Source organism: Salmo trutta, chromosome 3 (genome assembly GCF_901001165.1).
Source record: "Salmo trutta chromosome 3, fSalTru1.1, whole genome shotgun sequence".
Taxonomy (NCBI): domain Eukaryota; kingdom Metazoa; phylum Chordata; class Actinopteri; order Salmoniformes; family Salmonidae; genus Salmo; species Salmo trutta.
Window position 1 is genome coordinate 43,271,667 of NC_042959.1, and position 27,528 is coordinate 43,299,194.

Sequence of the window (27,528 nt, forward strand, 5' to 3'; positions counted from 1 at the left end):
GTGTATGTAAACTTCTGACCCACTGGAATTGTGATACAGTGAAATAATCTGTCTGTAAACAGTTGTTGGAAAAAATACTTGTGTCATGCACAAAGTAGATGTCCTAACCGACATGCCAAAACTATAGTTTGTTAACAAGAAATGTGTGGAGTGGTTGAAAAACAAGTTTTAATGACTCCAACCTAAGTGTATGTAAGCTTCCGACTTTAACTGTAGGTATTCCTCTTATCTAGGTGGGTGAGGGCAGTGTGGAGTGCAGTTGAGATTGCATACCGACCAACAGATCCAAAGACGCTAATTTGAGTGTGTTAGGGGTGTCTGGGATGATGGAGTTGAAGTGTGCCATAACTAGCCTTTGAAAGTACTTAAATCAAATTATATTGGTCACATACATGTCTTTAGCAGATGTTATTGCGGGTGGTGATTGTGATACTGGGTGGTAGCCTTTGTGGCAGTTAGCCTAAAAGTTTTTGGGAACAGGAATAATGGTGGTCTGCTTGAGATGTGGGGATTACAAACTGGGACAAGGAGAGGTTGAAAATGACCGCAAATATGCCTGCCAGCTGTTCTGCGCATGCTCTGAGAACACGTCCTGGAATACTGTCCGGCCTGCGGCCTTGCTAGTGTTGACCTGATTAAAAACCTCACGTCGGCCTCGGAGAGCGAGATCACCCAGTCCTTTGGGTTGACGGGAGCCCTCATGCACGGCTTGGTGTTTTTGTCGAAGCATGTATAAAATGCATTGAGTTCGTCTGGTAAAGATGCATCGTTGGGCAGATTTTGGCTGGTTCTTGCTTTGTAATCCGTAATGAACTGTAGCCCCTGCCACATGCGGCGGGCATCTGAGCCTGTGTAATAGGATTCCACCTTGTTTTTATTTTAGCCTTTTTCCTGTTTGATGGTTCTGTGGAGGTCGTAGCAGGATTTATTGTCATCAGCCGTATTCTCTGGGTTGGCTGCGATAGACCTGTGTGTGGTAGCACTGTCCTTTTAGTTTAGCTGCAACCTTGGTGTTAATCCAGGGCTTTTGATTGGGGAAGCAGCTAACCTTCACTGTGGGGACAACATCAGTGATGCATTTCCTAATGAAGCCGGTCGCGGAGGTGGTTAGCTTGTCGATGCTATCAGCGGAGTCCTGGTACAGTCAGCGCTAGCAAGCAGTCCAGTAGCATAGCCTCCGATTCAGAGGACCATTTATCTACAGAGCACGTCACGGGTACTTCCTGTTTGAGCTTCTGCTTGTAGACAGGAGTATAGAGTCATGATCTGATTGCCGAACAGGGGATGAGGGAGGGCCTTGTATGCTTGCCTGTGAGTAGAGTAACATTGATCTAGGACTATCACCCCTAGTGGTGAAGGAGACGTGTTGATGAAGTTGGGTATTAGGCGTCTTAATGACGCAGAATTAAAATCACCGGCAACCAAAAAAGCTGCCTCCAGGTTGATGGTTTCCTGCTTGTTTATGGGGCGGCGGGTAGCCTAGTGGTTAGAGCGTTGGGCCAGTAACCAAAAGGTTGCTGGATCGAATCCCCGAGCTGACAAGGTAAAAATCTGTCGTTCTGCCCCTGAACAAGGCAGTTAACCCACTGTTCCCTGGTAGGCCGTCATTGTAAATAAGAATTTGTTCTTAACTGACTTGCCTAGTTAAATAAAGGTTACATTTAAAAAAAAAATGTATAGCCTTGTATAGTTTTAAGTGCCAGCTTGTTGTTTTTCTTGTCCTGAGGTGGAATATATACAGCAGTCATGATAACAGCTGAAAACTCTCTCATGAGATAGAAGGGTCGACATTTGACCATCAGGTATTCCAAGACGGGTGAACAATGGGTCAAGACTTCCACTGGGCTAGAGTCAGCACACCATTTGCTGTTGATGAAGAGTCATACCCCTCCCCCTCTAGGATTTCTCTGAATCCAATGTCCTGTTCCCTTGGTGAATGGAGAATCCATCGAGTTGGATAGCCATGGGGTTGGATAGCCATCTTTTCCGAAAGCCATGTTTCAGAAAAGCAGAGAATATTGCAGTTATGAGAGTCCTATTGATATCAAATTCACGCTTGGATGTCATCCATCTTATTATCAAGTGTCTGGCCAATAAAATGGAGGGAAGAGGTGGCCGGTTATCCCTTCACCTTAATCTTGGTTAGCCCAGGGCAGATGAGTCGGAATTGAGGTTTAGTAACTGGCAATCTGATGTGACAAAAGTTCTTGTCGATCATAAGAACTGATAGGGGATACATTTCATCCAAAAAAGTAAAGATAAACGCCAAAAGAAGCAAAGTTGGGTCAGAGCTCGAAAGACGGCCGCCTTACAGTATGACGCCATCTTCTGTGCCAGTATGTAATGTCAGTGTAATGTGCACATCTGCCTTTGGAGGACATCGAACATATACAGTACAGTCCGCATGCACAGTATATCTACACAGTATATCTGCACATACACTATATATACAAAAGTATGTGGACCCCCCTTCAAATGAGTGGATTCGGCTATTTCAGCCACCCCCGTTGCTGACAGGTCTAAAATCGAGCACGCAGCCATGCAATCTCCATAGACAGACATTTGCAGTAGAATGGCCTTACTGAAGAGCTCAGTGACTTTCAACTTGGCACCGTCATAGGATACCACCTATCCAACAAGTCCGTTCGTCAAAAGTCTGTCCTGCTTGAGCCTTCCCGGTCAACTGTAAGTGCTGTTATTGTGAAATGGAAATGTCTAGGCACAACAGCTGCGAAGTGGTAGGCCACCCAAGCTCGCAGAACAGGACCGCTGAGTGCTGACCACCAAGGTGTCCACATACTTTTGGTCATGTAGTGTATATTAGTCAGTAATCAAGCAAACCAGCTTCATGAGGTAGTCACTAAGGTAGTCAGCCAATCAGTTGTGTTGTGACAAGGCAAGTGTGGTATACAGAAGATAGCCCTATTTGGTAAAATACCAAGTCCATATTATGACAAGAATAGCTCAAATAAGCAAATAGAAATGACAGTCAGTCAATGAAATGACAAGGTCAGTCAACACGGAAAATTCCAAGAACTGAAGTTTCTTCAAGTGCAGTTGTAACAACCATCTTGCGCTATGATGAAACTGGCTCGCATGAGGACCACCACAGGAAAGGAAGACCCAGCGTTACCTCTGCTGCAGAGGATAAGTTCATTAGAGTTAACTACACCTCACATTGCAGACCAAATAAATGCTTCACAGAGTTCAATTAACAGACACATCTCAACATCAACTGTTCAGAGGAGACTGTGTGAATCAGGCTTCATGGTCAAATTGCTGCAAAGAAACCACGACTAAAGGGCACCAATAATAAGAAGAGACTTGCTTTGGCCAAGAAACATGAGCAATGGACATTAGACCGGTGACTACTTTGAAGAATATAAAATATATTTTGATTTGTTTAAAACTTTTTTGGTTACTACATGATTCCATATGTGTTATTTAATAGTTTTGAAGTCTTCACTATTATTCTGCAATGTTAAAACAAAGAAACCCTTGAATAAGTAGGTGTGTCCAAACTTTTGACTCATACTGTGTATTTTTTAAATGGTCTGAGAAGAACAACAATGCATTGGCAGGGCAATTCAAGCAAAGCCAATATGCAGTGATAATGTTTTGGGCCTGTAGCCTACTGCACAAACCTCATGACTAGAGAACTGCTTTTAATAGATTAATGTTAAATCACATTTTCCATTTGACTTACAGGAGCAATTAGGGTTAAGTGCCTTGCTCAAGGGAACATGGACAGATTTTTCACCTATTCAAGTTAGGGATTCGTTATCGGTCCAACACTCTTAACCGCTAGGCTACCTGCCGCATCTCCTGGTCTGTGTCTCTTGTTCTCCTAGCTGTCTATCTGTCCAAGTGAAAATCTCAATTCCATATGTGAAAATCTTAGGCTGACCGCATTTAGTTGTTTGGTCAATATGATGTACCTGTCTGATTCGCGCATGTCTCAGTGGACTACTCCATTGGAGGCCACAGGGATGGCACAGTCCATCACTCTAAGACGTGTGTGGTTATATTATAAATTGTGCAACACTAATAAATCAAATATTATTTTAGAACATGCGCTTTCTCCCGTGTTGGATATGGTCGCTGTCCGCGGTTCTGAAACATAATATTCAGTGCGCCAAAGAATTGGCACTATTCCCTATGTTGCTATGTGCATAATAGCAGAAGTGCAGAAACAGCCCCTGCCTCAAGCCCTATTCATATGGGATTTGTTTTACTGGGGGTGGTCGGGTAATGTAATTATGTGCACATTATGTGCACAAGCGCAAAACACCACATCTGTCATTTTTTTGCGTCAACAATAACTGATTCGATAAATTGAACGAAGTGCATAGCCTATATATGAAGGGCCTACATGTATCAACTTTCACAGTGAATGCTATGTTTGTGCGTATGAATTGAATAATGCATCAGTAAAAAATATAGCGCCTATTTAATATCGCAATGATTATGCTGTTAATAGATCGCAAAGCAGCATACAACCGACTTAAACGTTTGGAAATGATAAGTTCACTTTCGCATCCATAGCCTTAAAACGCATCTCAAGTGCAAGTGCGCTGTTTAGCTCACATCTGAAGGCTGGGGGGCATTTAGGACGTCTACTGGGGATCGCTAAAATATCCTAAGGATTATCACACTTCTTCAATTCAAATATTTAGGCGATACTATACCAAAGATGGTTTAGAAACTTGGGAACCAGGCTCGATTGATCAGTGTAGCCCTGTTGTCGCCTGGACTTGTCGAAATATCTTCATATAGTAGCCTTGTGTAACCACCATCGAGCTGTAGGCCTAAGAGTGCGTCCTAGACTAAATACCCTAACTTACTTACGCCTATATTTCAATATATAGGCTACTGTATTAATCACTCAGTCATTCATTTGTTCATGCCATCACACAGTATACGAGACATTCATGCTTTGAAATGCAATCAAGCATTTTAGTTTTAAAATTAATAACAAAGGAAGCTTTGAATAGTTAGCCTAAACAATAAATACATCGCAATTCACGAATGCATGCAGCTGTTTTTAGTCTGATGTATTAAAGCCGCACATATGCTCAGCATGCTCAACATGCTCTGCTCACACCTACTGTAATGGTCCGAGCCTAAACCACATGAAAACAACACTAGACAATATGGAACACAAAGCTTTTACTATCACATCCTGGAATACACAAGGTCTGAGGTCATCTGCTGTTGGCCTAAAGAGCAGGAGCCCAGACTTCATCAAAGAAATTGGAAATACAGACATTGTCATCCTACAAGAAACATGGTATTTTACATCTGGCTAGATATTAATAAGGAATGATCTCAACAGAGAAAAATCTCCTCGTGCTACCTAAACTCAGCAAAAAAAGAAACGTCCTCTCCCTGTCAACTGTGTTTATTTTCAGCAAACTTAACATGTGTAAATATTTGTATGAACATAACAAGATTCAACAGCTGAGACATAAACTGAACCATTGTCATGCTGGAGGGTCATGTCAGGATGAGCCTGCAGAAAGGGTACCACATGAGGGAGGAGGATGTCTTCCCTGTAACGCACAGCGTTGAGATTACCTGCAAAGACAACAAGCTCAGTCCGATGATGATGTGACACACCGCCACAGACCATGACAGACCCTCCACCTCCAAATCGATCCCGCTCCAGAGTACAGGCAGCGGTATAACGCTCATTCCTTCGACGATAAATCCGAATCTGATCATCACCCCTGGTGAGACAAAACTGCGACTCGTCAGTGAAGAGCACTTTTTGCCATTCCTGTCTGGTCCAGCGACGGTGGGTTTTTGCCCATAGGCGACGTTGTTGCCGGTGATGTCTGGTGAGGACCTGCCTTTCAACGGGCCTACAAGCCCTCAGTCCAGCCTCTCTCAGCCTATTGCGGACAGTCTGAGCACTGATGGAGGGATTGTATGTTCCTGGTGTAACTTGGGCAGTTGTTGTTGCCATCCTGTACCTTCCCGCAGGTGTGATGTACGGATGTACCGATCCTGTGCAGATGTTGTTACACATGGTCTGCCACTGTGAGGACGATCAGCTGTCCGTCCTGTCTCCCTGTAGCGCTGTCTTAGGCATCTCACAGTACGGACATTGCAACTCATTGCCCTGGCCACATGCGTCCTTGCAACATGCCTAAGGCACGTTCACGCAGATGAGCAGGGACCCTGGGCATCTTTCTTTTGGTGTTTTTCAGAGTCAGTAGAAAGGCCTCTTTAGTGTCCTACGTTTTCATAACTGTGACCTTAATTGCCTACTGTCTGTAAGCTGTTAGTGTCTTAACGACCGTTCCACAGGTGCATGTTCATTAATTGTTTATGGTTCATTGAATAAACATGGGAAACAGTGTTTAAACCCTTTACAATGAAGATCTGTGAAGTTGTTTGGATTTTTACGAATGATCTTTGAAAGACAGGGTCCTGAAAAAGGGACGTTTCTCTTTTTGCTGAGTTTATATCGCCCAAATGAATCCCCATACTTTAGGATGACTTCTCATCCTAGAGGGGGAGATAAAACATTTTCAGGCCCAGGGACATGAACTAGTCTGTGGTGACCTAAATGCCAGAACTGGACAAGAACCTTACACCCTCAACACACAGGGGGACAAACACCTACCTGGAGGTGACAGCATTCCCTCCCCCATATTCCCCCCTAGACACAACTACGATAACATAACCAACATAAACGGGTCATAACTCCTGCAGCTTTGTTGGACGCTGGGTATGTACATAGTTAATGGTAGGCTTCGAGGGGACTCCTATGGTAGGTACACATATAGCTCATCTCTTGGCAGTAGTACTGTAGACTACTTTATCACTGACTTCAACCCAGAGTCTCTTAGCGCCTTCACAGTCAGTCTACTGACACCGCAATCAGATCATAGCAAAATCACACTCTACTTGAACAGAGCTTTGCTCAATCATGAGGCATCAAAGCCAAATGAACTGAATAATATTAAGAAATGCTATAGATGGAAGGAAAGTTAGGCAACAACAAATGCAATCCCTTCTAGACAATTTCCTAGACAAACTGTTTTACTGTAATAGTGAAGGTGTAAACTTGGCAGTAGAAAATCTAAACAGTATATTTGACCTTTCAGCTTCCATATCAAATCTAAAAATGTCAAGCAGACAACCTAAGAAAATTAACAACAATGACAAATGGTTTGATGAAGAATGCAAAAACATAAAAAGAAATTGAGAAACCTGTCCAACCAAAACATAGAGACTCAGAAAACCTCAGCCTATGCCTTCCCTATGGTGAATCACTAAAACAATACAGAAATACACTACGGAAAAAGAAGGAAAAGCACGTCAGAAATCAGCTCAATGTAGTTGAAGAATCTATAGAATCTAACCACCTCTGGGAAAATTGTAGAACTCTAAACAAACAACAACACAAAGAGTTATTTATCCAAAATGGCGATATATGGATAAACCACTTCTCCAATCTTTTTGGCTCTATAACAAAGAACAAACAGCAAAAACATATACATGAACAAATACACATCTTAGAATCAACTATTAAAGACTACCAGAACCCACTGGATTATCCAATTATCTTGAATGAGCTTCAGGACAAAATACAAACCCTCCAACCCAAAAAGGCCTGTGGTGTTGATGGTATCCTTTATGAAATGATAAAACATACAGACCAAAAATTCCAATTGGCTATATTTAAACTCTCTAACATCATCCTTAGCTCTGGCATCTTCCCCAATATTTGGAACCAAGGACTGATCATCCCAATCTACAAAAGTGGAGACAAATATGACCCCAATAACTTCCGTAGGATATGCGTCAACCTTGGGAAAATCCTCTGCATTATAATTAACAACAGACTCGTTCATTTCCTATGCAAAACAATGTACTGAGAAAATTTCAAATGGGCTTTTTACCAAGTTACCGTAGGACAGACCACGTATTCACCCTGCACCCCCTAATTGACAAACAAACAAACCAAAACAATGGCAAAGTCTTCTCATGCTTTGTTGATTTCAAAAAAGCTTTCGACTCAATATGTCACGAGGGCCTGCTATACAAATTGATGGAAAGTGGTGTTGGGGGAAAAACATATGACATTATAAAATCCATGTACACAAACAGCAGGTGTGAGGTTAAAATTGGCAAAAAAAACACATTTCTTTCCACAGGGCCGGGAGATGAGACAGGGATGCAGCTTAAGCCCTACCCTCTTCAACATATATATCAACGAATTGGTGAGGGCACTAGAACAGTCTGCATCACCTGGCCTCACCCTACTACAATCTGAAGTCAAATGTCTACTGTTTGCTGATGATCTGGTGCTTCTGTCCCCAAACAAGGAGGGCCTACAGCAGCACCTAGATCTTCTGCACAGATTCTGTCAGACCTGGGCCCTGACGACAAATCTCAGTAAGACAAAAATAATAACGGTCTTCCGAAAAAGGTCCAGTTCCCAGGACCACGAATACAAATTCCATTCAGACACCATTGCCCTAGAGCACACAAAAAACTATACATACCCCAGCTTAAACATCAGAGCCACAGGTAACTTCCACAAAGCTGTAAACGATCTGAGAGACAAGGCAAGAAGATCTGACCCATTTATTGTTCACAATTACTCTGAATAAATTAAAAGTGGTTGTCCTAATCTTTTGTAGAGTAGAGACTGTGTTAGCTATGGAAACACAATTTACCTAGAACAACACTAGTGCTTACACCCAAAAAAGACCAGTCCTAATGAAAAAAAGGCCAGGAGTATCCTCTGCTCTGAGGTTGTAGTGATGAGTGGTGTGACTGTAGCCTGGTCCCAGATCTGTTTGGGCTATCATGTCAACTCTTTGCATGACAAGGTGTGGCATGAAGGCACAAACAGATTGGTACCGAGGCTAGTGTGATTTAGGAGTCCTTGATTATTTTAGTTGTGGATTAAAGACATGACTAATCCATCACCCTGCCACTTCCCCTGTTCCTCCACCCTGATCAATGGCTCTGCCATCATCTCATACTGTGACACCAATCAATTGCTTTGATTGGGGAGCACCCGGCATCAGGCACAGCAGGCTTAGGGCCAGGCAGCTGCTCTCTCTGGGGCTTTGATTTCACTTTGTTTGTTTGTTTGTTTGTTTGTTTGTTTGTGTGTGTGTGTGCATTAACGGAGTGTTTCCCAGAAAAAGATCAGGACCAGGAAGTAACCAGTCTGTGTGTCAGATAGTGATAAATATAGCTTTTAAAATGGGTAGTCCTTGGGGGGGGGGGGGGGGGGGGGGGGGGGTGTGTGCTGATCAAGCAAAAATATTAACTTCTGTTCTCTCTAAGACAATGGGCAATAAAGTTTTATTTTTTGCCCGTGGAACAGACAGCTATATCGGTCCACTAATACAGGACTAGTAAAGACCCAGTGCACTATTTTTCGTATTTATTATTATGATATTTTAGGGGGTGCTTCAGCACCCCTACTTCCCGCATCTATGAGGACATATACAGTTGTTTTTGTAATTCAACTGGGCTGTAGCCTATTTATAGATCAGGCTTGCTGTGCCTATGTCTGAGGTCTCCTCTCTCACTCTCTGTCTCTCTCTCTCTGTCTCTCTCTCTGTCTCTGTGTGTGTGTTCTCAGGCCATGTTCAGTCTGTGCATGGTGGAGAGTGAGGCAGATGAGGTGACTCTTCAGGGAGTGACAAGTGTGGGACTGAAACATGCACTAGACTTCGCCTACACAGGACAGGTGAGTCTACAGTAGCACCTTCATCTACAGCTAGCCACCACATGTCCTCAAGTCACACACAGGTACTGAACTGTACACACAAACTTATCTCACAAATATCCAGGCTAACACTAACTAAGAGTGACAGTTTTCAGCTTTTCGTTAGCTGATTAAAGCTATAGCCCAGCCATACTCAACAGGCAGATTGTGGTCTGGATACTTGACCCCGAGGGGGCCCCCATTCATTTTGTTGAGTCACTCAGGTATCATACGAACGCACATAAAACATGACAAAATGTGTAGAATTGCAGGAGATTTGCTTTAAAATGCAGACGTTTTCTCTCTGCCAAGAAGAGGGGTGTGAGCAGCTTGGGGTCATATGAGTCACGATGTGGCGGTTTGTTACTATGCTGATAAATGACAATATCCATCCGGACCTTTGCCATCTAGTACATTTGTGTGACTGGACCTTCTTAAGTAGTGGTTGAGTACACCTGCTACAACCTATGCATGGATGTGATATCTAACCTAGCCTGACCCTACAGTATGCCAGTGATTTTCCCCCCTCCTCCCCCCCCCCCTCTCTCTCTCCTCACCCCCCCCCCTCTCTCTCTCCTCCCGCTCTCTCTCGCTTGCCTATCTCTCTTCCCCCCATCTTTCTCTCCCTCTCTCTCTCTCTCTCTCTCTCTCACTGTGGTGAGGAATCAGGAGACCTATGCCCTGTGGCCTAGCAGTGAGAGGCTGGCTAGCTCGTAATTATTCCTAATTGCATTTCCACAGTGGAAATGAGCAGGGGGAGTTGTGTCGATGTAGGTCAGCAGCCGGCTGCCGGTCCGTTTCTTTCTGCTGAGATGATGAGACGTGAGCAATATGCTTATTTCAGTAAACAACCACACAGCTGAAATCCACCAGCCACATGTCAGGGGCCATAAAGGTTAGCAGACATGCTGTTGCTATATAGTCTACACTGAGAGGACGTTTTATTTGATGTTGCTAAAATCATGTATTTACATGGCAATTACATTTCAATGGGATAGGTATCACAGTTGTAAGAAGAATAACTGTGTGTGAATAACGATGTCTAATAACACGCTAACTGCAACGTAATGGCCCTTTTTTTAAATTCATGTTTTATAGACACTGAATATAAAGTGGGACCAACACATGTAGTCTATTGAAGAACAGATAGCGTAAATAATGCCTCTCAAAGGCTTTCAGTGACACATGAGTGAAAACACATTAGTTTAAATGCTATTGCACAAAAAAACACGCCTGGCCTGAGACCACAGTCACACACCCACACACATGAATCAGCAGCAGTATATAAAGTGACCACTGGTCCTGAGTGCTTCTGTCATTGAGTGTGTCCAGAATGGCACCCTGTTCAAATACATAGTGCACTACTTTTGACCAGAACCCTATGGGCACTTATATAGGGAATATGATGTAATTTGGGACGGAACCTGTATGTCTGGGGAGGTGAGCAGTGTGTGAGGTGGACAGGAAGTGGTCTCACTCAGGTCCTCTCCTCAGATAATACTGGAGCCAGGGGTGATTCAGGATGTTCTGTCGGCAGGAAGTCACCTTCAGCTGCTGGAGCTGCTCAGTCTCTGCTCACACTACCTCGTCCAGGTGAGGAGTCAAGACAGACACACACACACACACACACACACACACACACACACACACACACACACATATTACGTACTCACATATATTACGTACTCACACAAACAGTCATATACAGTAGTACAGTCAAATAAACACGTGTATCACACACACACACACTGCAATTTATTGTGTATATGGAGGGTCTACTCTCCATATGTTCAAGGTACCTCCTAATCACACAAGACCACACATTAAACCCCCCTGTCACCACCAGAAAGAGACATTAGCATGACAATGGGCAAACCGTTACATCACGTTATGGTAAACAGTGCTCTTATACACCATCTGCTGGTGGAGAGAGAAATGGACACTGTTGCACACCATTGATTTCACTGCACTTTCCCTACAGACATGCTCACTGTAAACACCGTATTATACAATTAGATAGCAGTTAGAGCACAGCTGAAGATGCAGAGAAAAGGCCCAGGTTAGCATAAAATATAGATTCACAAGTGTTTTGTCTGTATGAAAGGCGATATTGAACAGGTTATTCCTGTGTGTTAGTTTTTGTTTGAGCTGAATACTCACAGAGCCATGCAGTATGTTGTACATGGCTCTCCTTACTGCCAGCAGATGGCAGTCTTATTCCACTCGCAATCTCCGTTTTCTATTCTCTTGCCTCCTCTCCTGTTCCCTCTCTCATACTCTGTGATCTACTTGAATGACAATGTGGTCTCATCTCAATAGATTCAGTGATATATAAACTGCAGTTCAAAAACACCCCAAGGAAAATGTGTGTGTGTGTGTGTGTGCGTGCGTGTGCGTGCATGTGAGGGATATTTAACGGTATGTCTGTGTGTGTTACTGGATGTATTAACTCAAACCCTACACCCCAACCGAGCACTCCGTTCTGCCACCTCTGGTTTCTTGGCCCTCCCATCCCTACAGGAGGTCAGGTCCTGCTCAAAGCTCTGCTCTGTCCTGGCACCCCAACGGTGGAACAGACTTCCATCTAACGTCAGGACAGCGGAGTGCCTGCCCATCTTCTGAAATGTTTTGAAACACTTCCTCCTCAAACAGTATCTTAAATAAATCCCACGGCACCCCCCAAAACATGTATAAATAAATAAAAACCTACACTTGTCTTTTCCTGCTACTTTATTGTGGGAAGATCACAGTCCCACGGCTGTGACGTTGTTGTCTCGCCTAGCTATCCTAAGATGAATAAGAGCGTCTGCTAAATGACTAGCTGGGATTCTCATCTCCACGACATGTACAGTTGAAGTCGGAAGTTTACATACACTTTAACCAAATACATTTAAACACAGTTTTTCACAATTCCTCTTCATTTAATCCAAGTAAAAATGCCCTGTCTTAGGTCAGTTTGGAACACCACTTTATTTTAAAAATGTGAAATGTCAGAATAATAGTAGAGAGAATGATTTATTTCAGCTTTTATTTCTTTCATCACATTCCCAGTGGATCAGAAGTTTACATACACTCAATTAGTATTTGGTAGCATTGCCTTTAAATTGTTTAACTTGGGTCAAAAGCTTCCACTTTAAGTTGGGTGAATTTTGGCCCATTCCTCCTGACAGAGCTCGTGTAACTGAGTCAGGTTTGTAGGCCTCCTTGCTTGCACACGCTTTTTCAGTTCTGCCCACAAATATTCTATGAGATTGAGGTCAGGGCATTGTGATGGCCACTCCAATATCTTGACTTTGTTGTCTTTAAGTCATTTTTCCACAATTTTGGAAGTATGCCTGGGGTCATTGTCCATTTGAAAGACCCATTTGCGACCAAGCTTTAACTTCCTGACTGATCTCTTGAGATGTTGCTTCAATATATCCACATAATTTTCTGTCCTCATGATGCCATCTATTTTGTGAAGTGCACCAGTACCTCCTGCAGCAAAGCACCCCCATGCTTCACGGTTGGGATGGTGTTCTTTGGCTTGCAAGCCTCCCCCTTTTTCCTGCAAACATAATGATGGTCATTACGGCCAAACCGTTCTATTTTTGTTTCATCAGACCAGAGGACATTTCTCCAAAAAGTACGATCTTTGTCCCCATGTGCAGATGCAAACCGTAGTCTGGCTTTTTATGCCGGTTTTGGAGCAGTGGCTTCTTCCTTGCTGAGCGGCCTTTCAGGTTATGTCGATATAGGATTTGTTTGACTGTGGATATAGATACTTTTCTACCTGTTTCCTCCAGCATCTTCACAAGGTCCTTTGCTGTTGTTCTGGGATTGATTTGCACTTTTCGCACCAAAGTATGTTCATCTCTAGGAGACAGAACACGTCTCCTTCCTGAGCGGTATGACGGCTGCGTGGTCCCATGGTGTTTATACTTGCACACTATTGTTTGTACAGATGACCATGGTTCCTTCAGGCATTTGGAAATTTCTCCCAAGGATGAACCAGTCTTGTGGAGGTCTACAATTTGTTTTCTGAGGTTTTGGCTGATTTCTTTAGATTTTTCCCATGATGTCAAGCAAAGATGCACTGAGTTTAAAGGTAAGCCTTGAAATACATCCACAGGTACACCTCCAATTGACTCAAATGATGTCAATTAGCCTATCAGAAGCTTCTAAAGCCATGACATCATTTTCTGTAATTTTCCAAGCTGTTTAAAGGCACAGTCATTTTAGTGTATGTAAACTTCTGACCCACTGGAATTGTGATAAAGTGAATTATAAGTGAAATAATCTGTCTAAACAATTGTTGGAAAAAATACTTGTCATGCACAAAGTAGATGTCCGAACCGACTTGCCAAAACTATAATTAACAAGAAATTTGTGGAGTGGTTGAAAAACGAGTTTTAATAACTCCAACCTAAATGTAAACTTCCGACTTCAACTGTATATTTTTAGTGTCGACTGACAGTGACTCGATGTAGTCGGGAGGCCCGGTCCGCCTGCAGCCGCCGCTGCTCAACTCCACTGAGATGGTACATGTCGTGGCGTTGAGAAACTCTGCTACTAAATAACTCCAATGTAAATGTATTTACCTCATGAGTCTTTACCCTATGCCCATGTGTCCACAACAGGAGCTGAACAGTGTTAACTACCTGGACCTGTACCGTGTGTCTGATCTGTTCCACCTCCCTGCTCTGGAGGAGGCTGTTGTCAGCTTCCTGGTAGAACACCTGTGTGAGCTGCAGCAGAGCCGCCAGGAGGAGGTGCTGCTGCTCCCCTACCGCCTCCTCAGGGAGGTGCTGATGAGCGACCGCCTCACCTCCCTCAACGAGGAGGAGATCTGGCAGGTACAACGCACTGGCTCCTCACAGTCTCACACACACACACACACACACACACACACACACACACACACACACACACACACACACACAATGGAAGGAACGCACACATGTTTGTAAATGCATGCACATATGCGCACACACACACACACACACACACACACTATATGCACACCATAAAATGCAGATCTTCCATACAGCCAGACCCACACAGACTTTGATATACTACAACACACAGTGTGTCATAAAACAACAACTGGTCAATTTTCCTTGCCTGCACCAAAATGCTCTCTTTATATTTATGTATAGGAGTGAATAGGAAAGGAAGGTGTATGTGTGTGTGTGTGTGTGTGTGTGTGTGTGTGTGTGTGTGTGTGTGAGTGTATATATGTATGAGGGATGGGTGAAGTGTGGAGGGGGGGGCTATGCATTTTGACTGTTCATTTGCACCAATCAGGCCCCCCTCTCCCTTCTCCCCCCTCTCTGATTAGGCCCACCGCGGCTTCATCAGCGCCCCAATCCCCCAGCTGTCACTCCGGCCGCCCGTCTGATTGAAAACAATCAGGCCTCTGATGGCAAAATTACCCTGACCCTTTAGCCAGGCGATGCCGCCATAATCAGACCCTGATTAGGCTGCTTTGGGCCTCCTTCACTCTGCCGAGAAGGTTAATTTGGGCATCCGCCCGAAAAAACGTGCGGGCGCCAATACACAGCCGATATAGTTTGCCCGTCAATCATAGTCACACCGACTTCTCTCCGAGTCTCACGCTCTGGAAATCACATTTTCTTGGGTCTTTGTTTTTTCCCCCCTTCTTCGCGTGTTTGCCTTTCTCTGCCTGCTCTCTCCCTCTCTCTTTCTGTCTCTCTCTTTGGGGAGGAGGGGAGAGACGGGAAGTTGATTTATTCTCTGCCCCGAGGAAGTTCTCTGATCCAGCGTGACCTTCAGTCAGCCTTCCCGGAGCGCACACACCCCTCCGCCACTTCAGAGGTGGGAGGAGGGAGAGAGCGGGAAAGAGAGAGAGAGGAGGAGAGGGGTGTAGATAGCAAAACCAAGAAGAGGACAAAGCAGAGAGTGGAAGGGGGCAGGGGGGTGTAAATACTGTTGTGTTGGCATAATTTTTGCATGTATTTAAGGAAGAATGACAAAAAGGAGTGGCAATGACAGTAGCAGGACAACATATACAATTGATGTGTGAATAGGTCTGTGTCTATGTAAATGTGTGTTTTTGCTCTGTTGTTTGTACAGAATATGGTTTGAACGCATATACGAGCCAGTGTAATGTTTGAATAGGATTTCAGTGTGTATCCAGTGTGCCTGCGAGTCAGGAGGAGGTGCTGACAGTGAACCGCTCCAGCTCAGTAATCTTGCTTTGCTGTAATAAGTTCCCTGTCTCTGTACTGATTGTGTTAAAAGCCACTTTGTTTCCCCGATAATGGTATCAGTGATCTTCAGCCATCTCGCCCACATTCACGCGCCACTGCCGCAGCTAAACAGCCTCCGATTGCGCTCACTGTTCAATTAAATCCCCTCTCTGCTTCTCTCCTCTCCCGGTCCTCAACAAAGGAATGTACCGGTGGATATTTATGATGCTTGCACACAACACACTATTGTGTGTGTGTGTGCGTTTGTATAAGTGTGTATTCGTTTGTATAAGTGTGTTTGTGTATACGGTAACACACTCGTCTTGATCTTGCAACACTGCTCTGTAGGCATTTGGAATACTAATAAGTATGAATCGCTTCCCTGTCTTCCTCTTCCCCCTCTCCTCTTTAGCTGGTGGTGTGCTGGTTAGAGCATGACTGTCGGTACCAGTACACAGAGGACCTGATACAGCACGTTCGTTACGGCCTTATGGACGTGGCCGCCCTGCACCACGTGGCACAGTGCCACCCACTGGTCCAGTCCAGTGCCACCGCCGCCGCCCTAGTGGACGAGGCTCTGGAGTACCACCGTGCCACCTTCGCCCAACCCCTCCGCCAGACTGCCCACACTAAGCCCCGCTTCCAGTCTCTCACCCTCTACATCGCCGGCGGGCGCAAGCGCGAGGTTAGCCGCGTGCGGGAGCTGCGCTACTTCAACCCAGCCGCCCAGGAGAACGTGCGCGTGGCCGGGTGCTCCAATTGGAGCGAGCTGGCGCCAATGCCCGCTGGGCGCAGCCACCACTGCGTGGCCGTCATGGGCCACTTCCTGTTTGTGGCGGGTGGCGAGGTGGAGCATTCCACGGGGAGGACGTGTGCGGTGAGGACAGCCTGTCGGTACGACCCCCGGGGGAACCGCTGGACGGAGATAGCCTCCATGAAGGCGTGCAGGGAACACTTTGTCCTGGGGGCTCTGGGCCAGTACCTGTACGCGGTGGGGGGGAGGAACGAGCTGAGACAGGTGCTGCCCACCGTGGAACGCTACTGTCCGAAGAGGAACAAGTGGACCTTCGTCCAGTCCTTTGACCGCTCGCTGTCCTGCCATGCAGGCAGTGTGGCTGACGACCTGCTCTGGGTCTCAGGTACACACACACCCAGATGGAGAATAGAGCAAAACACACTGAACACACACACACAAACACACATGCACGCCACCTGTGTGTAATACTCTTGTCTGTTGCAGGTGGAGTCACAAACACAGCTCAGTACCAGAATAGACTGATGGTGTACGACCCAGAACAGGTAACTGAAGAACTGGTAGTACAGAGAAATAACAGAAAAGCCATCAAAACAATGAAAACCATGGTTTCAGAACAGTTTCTGTTTATGTGATAGCTGAGTAATACGCTTGTTTACTGCAATAGGAGGATGTGTGCGCGAGAGAGAGCGCAAGACAGAGAGAGTGAGAGAGACAGACAGAGAGAGCACATGAGAGACAGAGAGAGCGAGCGCCAGAGAGAGTGAGAGCGTGTGAGAGACAGAGAGAGAGAGAGTGCGAGAGAGAGAGAGTGCGAGAGAGACAGACAGAGAGAGAGTGCGAGAGAGACAGACAGAGAGAGTGAGCACGTGAGAGACAGAGAGAGAGCGGGTGAGAGACAGAGTGCGAGAGAGACAGACAGTGAGAGCGCGAGAGAGACGGAGAGAGAGAGTGTGAGAGAGACGAAGAGAGAGAGCGCGTGGGAGACACAGCGAGAGAGAGCGCGTGAGAGAGGGAGAGCGTGTGAGAGACGAAGAGAGAGAGCGCGTGAGAGACGGAGAGAGAACGCATGAGAGACAGAGAGAGCGCGCGTGAGAGACAGAGAGCGCGCGTGAGTGACAGAGAGCGCGCGTGAGAGACAGAGAGCGCGCGTGAGAGACAGAGAGAGCGCGTGAGAGACAGAGAGTGGGAGAGAGCGCGTGCGAGAGAGTGAGAGAGCGCGTGCGAGAGAGCGCGTGCGAGACAGAGAGTGAGCGCGTGCGAGACAGAGAGTGAGAGTGAGCGCGTGCGAGACAGAGAGTGAGAGAGAGCGCGTGCGGGACAGAGAGTGAGAGAGTGCGCGTGCGAGACAGAGAGTGAGAGAGAGCGCGTGCGGGACAGAGAGTGAGAGAGAGCGCGTGCGGGACAGAGAGTGAGAGAGAGCGCGTGCGAGACAGAGAGAGAGAGAGAGCGCGTGCGAGACAGAGAGAGAGAGAGAGCGCGTGCGAGACAGAGAGAGAGAGAGAGCGCGTGCGAGACAGAGAGTGAGAGAGAGCGCGTGCGAGACAGAGAGAGAGAGAGAGAGAGAGCGCGTGCGAGACAGAGAGAGAGAGCGCGTGCGAGACAGAGAGTGAGAGAGAGCGCGTGCGAGACAGAGAGAGAGAGAGAGAGAGAGAGCGCGCGCGTGAGAGACAGAGCGTGCGAGAGACAGAGCGCGAGAGACAGAGTGCGAGAGACAGAGCGAGTGAGAGACAGAGAGAGAGAGCGCACCGAGAGAGACAGAGAGAGAGAGCGCGAGAGACACAGAGAGAGAGAGCGTGAGAGACACAGAGAGAGAGCGTGAGAGACACAGAGAGCGAGCGTGAGAGACACAGAGAGAGCGTGAGAGACACAGAGAGAGAGAGCGTGTGAGACAGAGAGAGAGAGCGTGAGAGACAGAGAGAGCGTGAGTGCGAGAGAGACAGACAGAGAGAGTGAGCACGTGAGAGACAGAGAGAGAGCGGGTGAGAGACAGAGTGCGAGAGAGACAGACAGTGAGAGCGCGAGAGAGACGGAGAGAGAGAGTGTGAGAGAGACGAAGAGAGAGAGCGCGTGGGAGACACAGCGAGAGAGAGCGCGTGAGAGAGGGAGAGCGTGTGAGAGACGAAGAGAGAGAGCGCGTGAGAGACGGAGAGAGAACGCATGAGAGACAGAGAGAGCGCGCGTGAGAGACAGAGAGCGCGCGTGAGAGACAGAGAGCGCACGTGAGAGACAGAGAGAGCGCGTGAGAGACAGAGAGAGAGAGAGTGCGAGAGAGAGAGAGTGCGAGAGAGACAGACAGAGAGAGAGTGCGAGAGAGACAGACAGAGAGAGTGAGCACGTGAGAGACAGAGAGAGAGCGGGTGAGAGACAGAGTGCGAGAGAGACAGACAGTGAGAGCGCGAGAGAGACGGAGAGAGAGAGTGTGAGAGAGACGAAGAGAGAGAGCGCGTGGGAGACACAGCGAGAGAGAGCGCGTGAGAGAGGGAGAGCGTGTGAGAGACGAAGAGAGAGAGCGCGTGAGAGACGGAGAGAGAACGCATGAGAGACAGAGAGAGCGCGCGTGAGAGACAGAGAGAGCGCGCGTGAGAGACAGAGAGCGCGCGTGAGAGACAGAGAGCGCGCGTGAGAGACAGAGAGAGCGCGTGAGAGACAGAGAGTGGGAGAGAGCGCGTGCGAGAGAGCGCGTGCGAGACAGAGAGTGAGCGCGTGCGAGACAGAGAGTGAGAGAGAGCGCGTGCGAGACAGAGAGTGAGAGAGAGCGCGTGCGGGACAGAGAGTGAGAGAGTGCGCGTGCGAGACAGAGAGTGAGAGAGAGCGCGTGCGGGACAGAGAGTGAGAGAGAGCGCGTGCGGGACAGAGAGTGAGAGAGAGCGCGTGCGAGACAGAGAGAGAGAGAGAGCGCGTGCGAGACAGAGAGAGAGAGAGAGCGCGTGCGAGACAGAGAGTGAGAGAGAGCGCGTGCGAGACAGAGAGAGAGAGAGAGCGCGTGCGAGACAGAGAGAGAGAGAGAGAGAGCGCGTGCGAGACAGAGAGTGAGAGAGAGCGCATGCGAGACAGAGAGAGAGAGAGAGAGAGAGAGAGCGCGCGCGTGAGAGACAGAGCGTGCGAGAGACAGAGCGCGAGAGACAGAGTGCGAGAGACAGAGCGAGTGAGAGACAGAGAGAGAGAGCGCACCGAGAGAGACAGAGAGAGAGAGCGCGAGAGACACAGAGAGAGAGAGCGTGAGAGACACAGAGAGAGAGCGTGAGAGACACAGAGAGAGAGCGTGAGAGACACAGAGAGAGAGCGTGAGAGACACAGAGAGAGAGAGCGTGTGAGACAGAGAGAGAGAGCGTGAGAGACAGAGAGAGCGTGAGAGACAGAGAGAGCGAGACAGAGAGACAGAGAGAGAGAGAGAGAGCGTGTGCGAGACAGAGAGAGAGAGGGCGTGTGAGACAGAGAGAGAGAGAGCACGTGCGAGTCAGAGAGAGCGCGTGCGAGACAGAGAGAGAGAGAGAGAGAGAGAGCGTGTGCGAGACAGAGAGAGAGGGCGTGTGAGACAGAGAGAGAGAGCGCGTGCGAGACAGAGAGAGAGAGCGCGTGCAAGACAGACATAGAGAGAGAGAGAGAGAGCGTGTGCGAGACAGAGAGAGAGGGCGTGTGAGACAGAGAGAGAGAGAGAGCACGTGCGAGTCAGAGATAGAGCGTGCGAGACAGAGAGAGAGAGAGAGCGCGCATACGAGACAGAGAATGCGTGCGAGACAGACATAGAGAGAGAGCGCGTGCGAGACAGAGAGAGACCGAGAGAATGCGCGAGAGAGAAAGAGAGAGAGAGAGCACGCGAGAGAGAGAGAGTGCGCGCCAGAGAGAGAGAGAGAGAGAGCGCGTCAGAGACAGAGAGAGTGCGTGAGAGAGAGAGTGCGTGAGAGACAGAGAGAGCGCATGAGAGACAGAGAGAGCGAGAGAGCATGCGCCAGAGAGAGAGAGAGAGCGAGACAGACAGAGAGAGAGAGCGCGTGCGAGAGCGAGAGACAGACAGAGAGAGAGAGCGCGTGCGCAAGACAGAGAGAGAGCGCGTGCGCGAGACAGAGAGAAACAGAGAGCGCATGCGAGACAGAGAGAGCGCGTGCGAGACAGAGAGAGAGCGCATGCGCGAGACAGAGAGAGAGCGCGTGAGAGACAGAGAGAGAGAGCGTGAGAGACAGAGAGAGCGAGACAGAGAGAGAGAGAGAGCACGTGAGAGAGAGACAGAGAGAGAGAGAGAGTGCGGGAGCGACAGAGAGAGCGAGAGAGCGTGAGCGACAGAGAGAGCGTGAGCGACAGAGAGAGCGTGAGAGCGAGAGAGCGCGCGCCAGAGAGAGAGAGAGAGAGAGCGAGCGCCAGAGAGAGAGAGAGACAGCGAGCGCCAAAGAGAGAGAGAGCGAGCGCCAGAGAGACAGACAGAGAGAGAAAGCGTGCGATAGATAGAGAGCGAGAGTGAGAGAGAGAGAGTGCGTGAGAGAGAGAGAGTGCGTGAGAGAGAGAGAGTGCGTGAGAGAGAGAGAGTGCGTGAGAGAGAGAGAGTGCGTGAGAGAGAGAGAGTGCGTGAGAGAGAGAGAGTGCGTGAGAGAGAGAGAGTGCGTGAGAGAGAGTGCGTGAGAGACAGAGAGAGAGAGTGCGTGAGAGACAGAGAGAGAGAGCGCGTGAGAGACAGAGAGAGCCCATGAGAGACAGAGAGAGCCCATGAGAGACAGAGAGAGCCCATGAGAGACAGAGAGAGCCCATGAGAGACAGAGAGAGCCCATGAGAGACAGAGAGAGCCCATGAGAGACAGAGAGAGCGAATGAGAGACAGAGAGAGCGAGAGACAGAGCGCGCGCCAGAGAGAGCGAGCGAGCGCCAGAGAGAGAGAGCGCGAGACAGAGAGAGAGAGAGAGAGAGCACGCGAGAGCGAGACAGAGAGAGTGTGCGCAAGAGCGAGCGAGCGAGCGAGCGCCAGAGAGAGAGAGCGCGTGAGAGCGAGACAGAGAGAGTGTGCGCAAGAGCGAGCGAGACAGACAGAGAGCGAGAGACAGACAGAGAGAGCGTGCGCAAGAGGGAGACAGAGAGAGAGAGAGAGAGAGAGAGAGAGCGTCTGCGCGAGACAGAGAGAGAGCGCGTGCGAGACAGAGAGAAAGAGAGAGCGGGTGCGAGACAGAGAGAGCCCATGAGAGACAGAGAGAGCGGGTGCGAGACAGAGAGAGCCCATGAGAGACAGAGAGAGCGGGTGCGAGACAGAGAGAGAGCGCGTGCGAGACAGAGAGAAAGAGAGAGCGGGTGCGAGACAGAGAGAGCGGGTGCGAGACAGAGAGAGCGGGTGCGAGACAGAGAGAGCCCATGAGAGACAGAGAGAGCGAATGAGAGACAGAGAGAGCGAATGAGAGACAGAGAGAGCGAATGAGAGACAGAGAGAGCGAATGAGAGACAGAGAGAGCGAATGAGAGACAGAGAGAGCGAATGAGAGACAGAGCGCGCGCCAGAGAGAGAGAGCGCGCGCCAGAGAGAGAGAGCGCGAGAAAGAGAGAGAGAGCGCGCGAGATCGAGACAGAGTGTACGCAAGAGCGAGCGAGACAGACAGAGAGCGCGTGCGAGAGCGAGAGACAGACAGAGAGAGCGCGCGCAAGAGGGAGACAGAGAGAGAGAGAGAGAGAGCGTCTGCGCGAGACAGAGAGAGAGCGCGTGCGAGACAGAGAGAGCGGGTGCGAGACAGAGAGGGCACGTGAGAAAGAGAGAGCGCGTGCGAGACAGAGAGAGAGCGTGTGCGAGAGAGAGAGAGAGCGCGTGCGAGAGAGAGAGAGAGCGCGTGCGAGACAGAGAGAGAGAGAGCGCGTGCGAGAGAGAGAGCGCGTGCAAGAGAGAGTGTGCACGAGAGCGAGACAGAGAGAGAGTGTGCGTGAGAGCGAGCGAGACAGAGAGAGAGCGCGTGAGAGAGCGAGAGACAGACAGAGAGATCGCGCGCAAGAGGGAGACAGAGAGAGAACGCGTGCGAGACAGAGAGAAAGAGAGAGCGGGTGCGAGACAGAGAGAGCGGGTGTGAGACAGAGAGAGAGCGCGTGTGAGAGAAAGAGCGCGTGCAAGAGAGAGAGCGCGTGCGAGACAGAGAGAGAGAGCGCGCGCCAGAGAGAGAGAGAGAGAGAGAGAGAGAGAGAGCGCGTGTGAGAGAGAGAGCGAGAGCGAGAGCCAGAGAGAGACAGCGAGAGCCAGAGAGAGAGAGAAAGCGAGCGCAAGAGAGACAGACAGAGAGGGAGAGAGCGCGCGTGAGAGTGAGACAGAGAGAGTGCGTGCGAGACAGAGAGAGAGCGCGTGCGAGACAGAGAGAGAGCGCGTGCGAGACAGAGAGAGAGCGTGTGCGAGACAGAGAGAGAGCGCGTGCGAAACAGACAGAGAGAGAGCGCGCGCCAGAGAGAGAGAGCGCGTTTGAGAGACAGAGAGAGAGCGCGTGAGAGACAGAGAGAGCGAGAGAGAGAGAGCGCACCAGAGAGAGAGAGAGCGCGTGAGAGAGAGAGAGCGTGCGCCAGAGCGAGAGCCAGAGAGAGTGAGCGAGCGAGAGCCAGAGAGAGCGAGCGAGAGCCAGAGAGAGACAGCGAGCGCCAGAGAGAGACAGCGAGTGCTAGAGAGAGAGAGACAGCGAGCGCCAGAGAGAGAGAGAGAGAGAGCAAGCGCCAGAGAGAGAGAGAGAGACAGAGAGAGAGAGCGAGCGCCATAGAGAGAAAGTGAACGCCAGAGAGAGAGTGAGCGAGAGAGCGAGCGCCAGAGAGAGAGCGCCAGAGAGAGCGCGAGCGCCAGAGAGAGAGAGTGAGCGCCAGAGAGAGAGAGAGAGAGAGCGCCAGAGAGAGAGAGAGAGAACGCAAGCGCCAGAGAGAGAAAGAGAACGCGAGCGCCAGAGAGAGAGAGAGCGAGCACCAGAGAGAGAGAGAGCGCGAGCGCCAGAGAGAGAGAGAGCACGAGCGCCAGAGAGAGAGAGAGAGCGCGAGCGCCAGAGAGAGAGAGAGAGAGCGCGAGCGCCAGAGAGAGAGAGAGAGCGCCAGAGAGAGAGAGAGAGAGCGAGCGCTAGAGAGAGAGAGAGAGAGCGCGAGCGCTAGAGAGAGAGAGCGCGAGCGCCAGAGAGAGAGAGCGTGCGCCAGAGACTTAGAGCGAGCGCCAGAGACAGAGAGCATGCGAAAGAGACAGAGAGCCCCAAAGACAGAGTGACAGAGAGAGAGCGCCAGAGAGAGAGAGAGAGTGAGCGCCAGAGAGAGAGAGAGAGCGAGAGAGAGAGCGAGCGCCAAAGAGAGAGAGCGAGCGCCAAAGAGAGAGAGCGAGAGCCAAAGAGAGAGAGCGAGCGCCAGAGAGAGAGAGAGCACGCGCCAGAGAGAGAGAGAGCACGCGCCAGAGAGAGAGAGAGCGAGCGCCAGAGAGAGAGAGAGAGAGAGAGAGAGAGAGAGAGAGAGAGAGCGAGCGTCAGAGAGAGAAAGTGAACGCCAGAGAGAGAGAGAGAGTGAGCGCCAGAGAGAGAGAGCGAGCGCCAGAGAGCGAGCGCCAGAGAGAGAGCGCCAGAGAGAGAGAGAGAGAGAGCGCCAAAGAGAGAGAGAGCGCGAGCGCCAGAGAGAGAGTGAGCGCCAGAGAGAGAGAGAGAGAGAGCGCGAGCGCCAGAGAGAGAGAGAGAGAGAGAGCGCGAGCGCCAGAGAGAGAGAGAGAGAGAGAGAGCGAGCGCCAGAGAGAGAGAGAGCGAGCGCCAGAGAGAGAGAGCGCGAGCGCCAGAGAGAGAGAGAGAGAGAGAGAGAGAGAGCGAGCGCCAGAGAGAGAGAGAGAGAGAGAGCGAGCGCCAGAGAGAGAGAGCGAGCGTCAGAGACAGAGAGCGAGCGCCAGAGACAGAGAGCATGCGAAAGAGACAGAGAGCCCCAAAGACAGAGTGACAGAGAGAGAGCGCCAGAGAGAGTGCGAGCGCCAGAGACAGAGTGTGAGCGCCAGAGAGAGAGAGAGTGTGAGCGCCAGAGAGAGAGAGAGTGTGAGCGCCAGAGAGAGAGAGAGTGCGAGTGCCAGAGAGAGAGAGTGCGAGCGCCAGAGAGAGAGAGGGCGAGCGCCAGAGAGAGAGAGGGCGAGCGCCAGAGAGAGAGAGGGCGAGCGCCAGAGAGAGAGAGGGCGAGCGCCAGAGAGAGAGAGGGCGAGCGCCAGAGAGAGAGAGCGAGCACCAGAGAGACAGAGCAAGCGCCATAGAGAGAGAGAGCGAGAGAGACAAAGAGAGAGAGGGAGAGAGAGCGAGCGAGCGCCAGAGAGAGATCGAGCGAGCGAGACAGAGAGTTGACTGAATGCTCTGAGAAACTCTGGGTTGAGGTCAGTGATTAAAGTAGTCTACAGTACTACTGCCAAGAGATGAGCTATAGGTGTACTTACCATAGGAGTCTCTGTCTCTGGCGCACTCTCTATCGCTTGGCAGTAGTACTGTAGACTACTTTATCACTGACCTCAACCCAGAGTCTTTCAGAGCGTTCAGTCAGCACACTGACACCCCTATCAGATCACAGAAAAATCAGTCTACTTGAACAGAGTAATACTCAATCATGAGGCATCAAAGCCAGAGGAACTGAGTAATATTAAGAAATGCTATAGATGGGAAGGAATGATGTGTGGAACCTACCAAAATATAATTCGGCAACAACAAATGCAATACATTTTAGACAACTTCCTGGATGAAACGTTCCACTGTAATAGTGAAGGTGTAAAATTGGCAGTAGAAAATCTAAATAGTATATTTGACCTCTCAGCTTCCCTATCAAATCTAAAAATTTCAAACACAAAACTGAAGAAAATGAACAACAATGACAAATGGTTTGATTAAGAATGCAGAAACCTAAGAAATTGAGAAACCTGTCCAACCAAAAACATAGAAAACCTGAGTCTACTCCTTCAATATAGTGAATCACTAAAACAATGCAGAAATACACTATGGAAAAAGGAACAGCACATCAGAAATCAGCTCAATGTAATTGAAGAATCCATAGACTCTAACCACTTCTTAGAAATTAGAAAACACTAAACAGATAATTATTTGTGTTGTTATCTGTCCAAAATTGAGATGTATGGGTAAACCACTTCTCCAATCTTTTTGGCTCTATAACAAAGAACAAAGAGCAAAAACATATACATGAACAAATACAAATCTTAGAATCAACTATTAAAGACTACCAGAACCCTCTGGATTATCCAACTATCTTGAATGAACTACAAAACAAAATAAAAACCCTCCACCCCAAAAAGTCCTGTGGGATTGATGGTATCCTCAATGAAATGATCAAATATACAGACAACAAATTCCAATTGGCTAAACTTAAACTCTTTATCATCATCCTCAGCTCTGGCATATTCCACAATATTTGGAACCAAGGACTGATCACCCCAATCCACAAAAGTAGGAGACAAATTTGACCCCAATAATTACTGTAGGATATGCGTCAACAGCAACCTTGGGAAAATCCTCTGCATTATCATTAACAGCAGACTCGTACATTTTCTCAGTAAAAACAATGTACTGAGCTAATGTCAAATTGGCTTTTTACCAAATTATCGTACGACAGATCATGTATTCACCCTGCACACCCTAATTGACAAACAAACAAACCAAAACAAAGGCAAAGTCTTCTAATGCTTTGTTGATTTAAATTTGGCACGAGGGTCTGCTATGCAAATTGATGGAAAGTGGTGTTGGGGGAAAAACATACAACATTATAAAATCCATGTACACAAACAACAAGTGAGGTTAAAATTGGCAAAAAACACTTCTTCCCACAGGGCTGTGGGATGAGACAGGGATGCAGCTTAAGCCCCACCCTCTTCAACATATATATCAACAAATTGGCGAGGACACTAGAACAGTCTGCAGCATCCTACTAGAATCTGAAGTCAAATGTCTACAGTTTGCTGATGATCTGATGCTTCTGTCCCCAAACAAGGAGGGCCTACAGCAGCACCTAGATCTTCTGCAGAGATTCTGTCAGACCTGGGCCCTGACAGTATATTTCAGTAAGACCAAAATAATGGTGTTCCAAAAAAGGTCCAGTCGCCAGGACCACAAATACAAATTCCATCTAGACACCGTTGCCCTAAAGCACCCAAAAAACTATACATACCTTGGCCTAAACATCAGCGCCACAGGTAACTTCCACAAAGCTGTGAACAATCTGAGAGACAAAGCAAGAAGGGCCTTCTAGGCCATCAAAAGGAACATAAAATTTGACATACCAATTAGGATATGACTAAAAATACTTGAATCAGTTATAGAACCCATTGCCCTTTATGTTTGTGATGTCTGGGGTCTGTTCACCAACCAAGAATTCACAAAATGAGACAAACACCAAATTAGGCAGATACCCGCTTATTATCAAAATCAAGGAAAAAGCAGCTAAATTCTACAACCACCTAAAAGGAAGCAATTCCCAAACCTTCCATAACAAAGCCATAACCTACAGAAAGATGAACCTGGAGAAGAGTCCTCTAAGCAAGCTGGTCCTGGGGCTCTGTTTACAAACACAAACAGACCCCACAGAGCCCCAGGACAGCAACACAATTAGACCCTACCAAATCATCAGAATATAAAAAGATAATTACTTGAATCATTGACAAGAATTAACAAAAAAACAGAGCAAACTAGAATGCTGTTTGGCCCTAAACAGAGAGTACACAGTGGCAGAATACCTGACCACTGTGACTGACCCAAATGTAAGGAAAGCTTTGACTATGTACTGACTCAGTAAGCATAGCCTTGCTATTGAGAAAGGCCGCCGTAGGCAGACCTGGCTCTCAAGAGAAGACAGGCTATGTGCACACTTCCCACAAAATGAGATGGAAACTGAGCTGCACTTCCTAACC

At 48.3% G+C, this 27,528-nt stretch overlaps 1 protein-coding gene across 3 annotated transcripts in view; it reads left to right on the plus strand.

Moving 5' to 3' along the window:
* The window catches only part of LOC115175662 (kelch-like protein 32), a 40,865-nt gene that overhangs the window by 10,162 nt on the left and 3,175 nt on the right, over positions 1 to 27,528 (plus strand). The window contains exons 4-8 of one of the 3 annotated variants that reach the window (XM_029735077.1): positions 9,617 to 9,724; positions 11,237 to 11,335; positions 14,362 to 14,577; positions 16,346 to 17,072; positions 17,174 to 17,232. In XM_029735077.1, coding sequence (XP_029590937.1) covers positions 9,617 to 9,724; positions 11,237 to 11,335; positions 14,362 to 14,577; positions 16,346 to 17,072; positions 17,174 to 17,232 — 1,209 coding nt within the window. Of the gene's footprint in view, positions 1 to 9,616; positions 9,725 to 11,236; positions 11,336 to 14,192; positions 14,263 to 14,361; positions 14,578 to 16,345; positions 17,073 to 17,173; positions 17,233 to 27,528 lie in introns of those variants that run through there. The other 2 variants (XM_029735085.1, XM_029735093.1) reach the window with 2 other exon arrangements.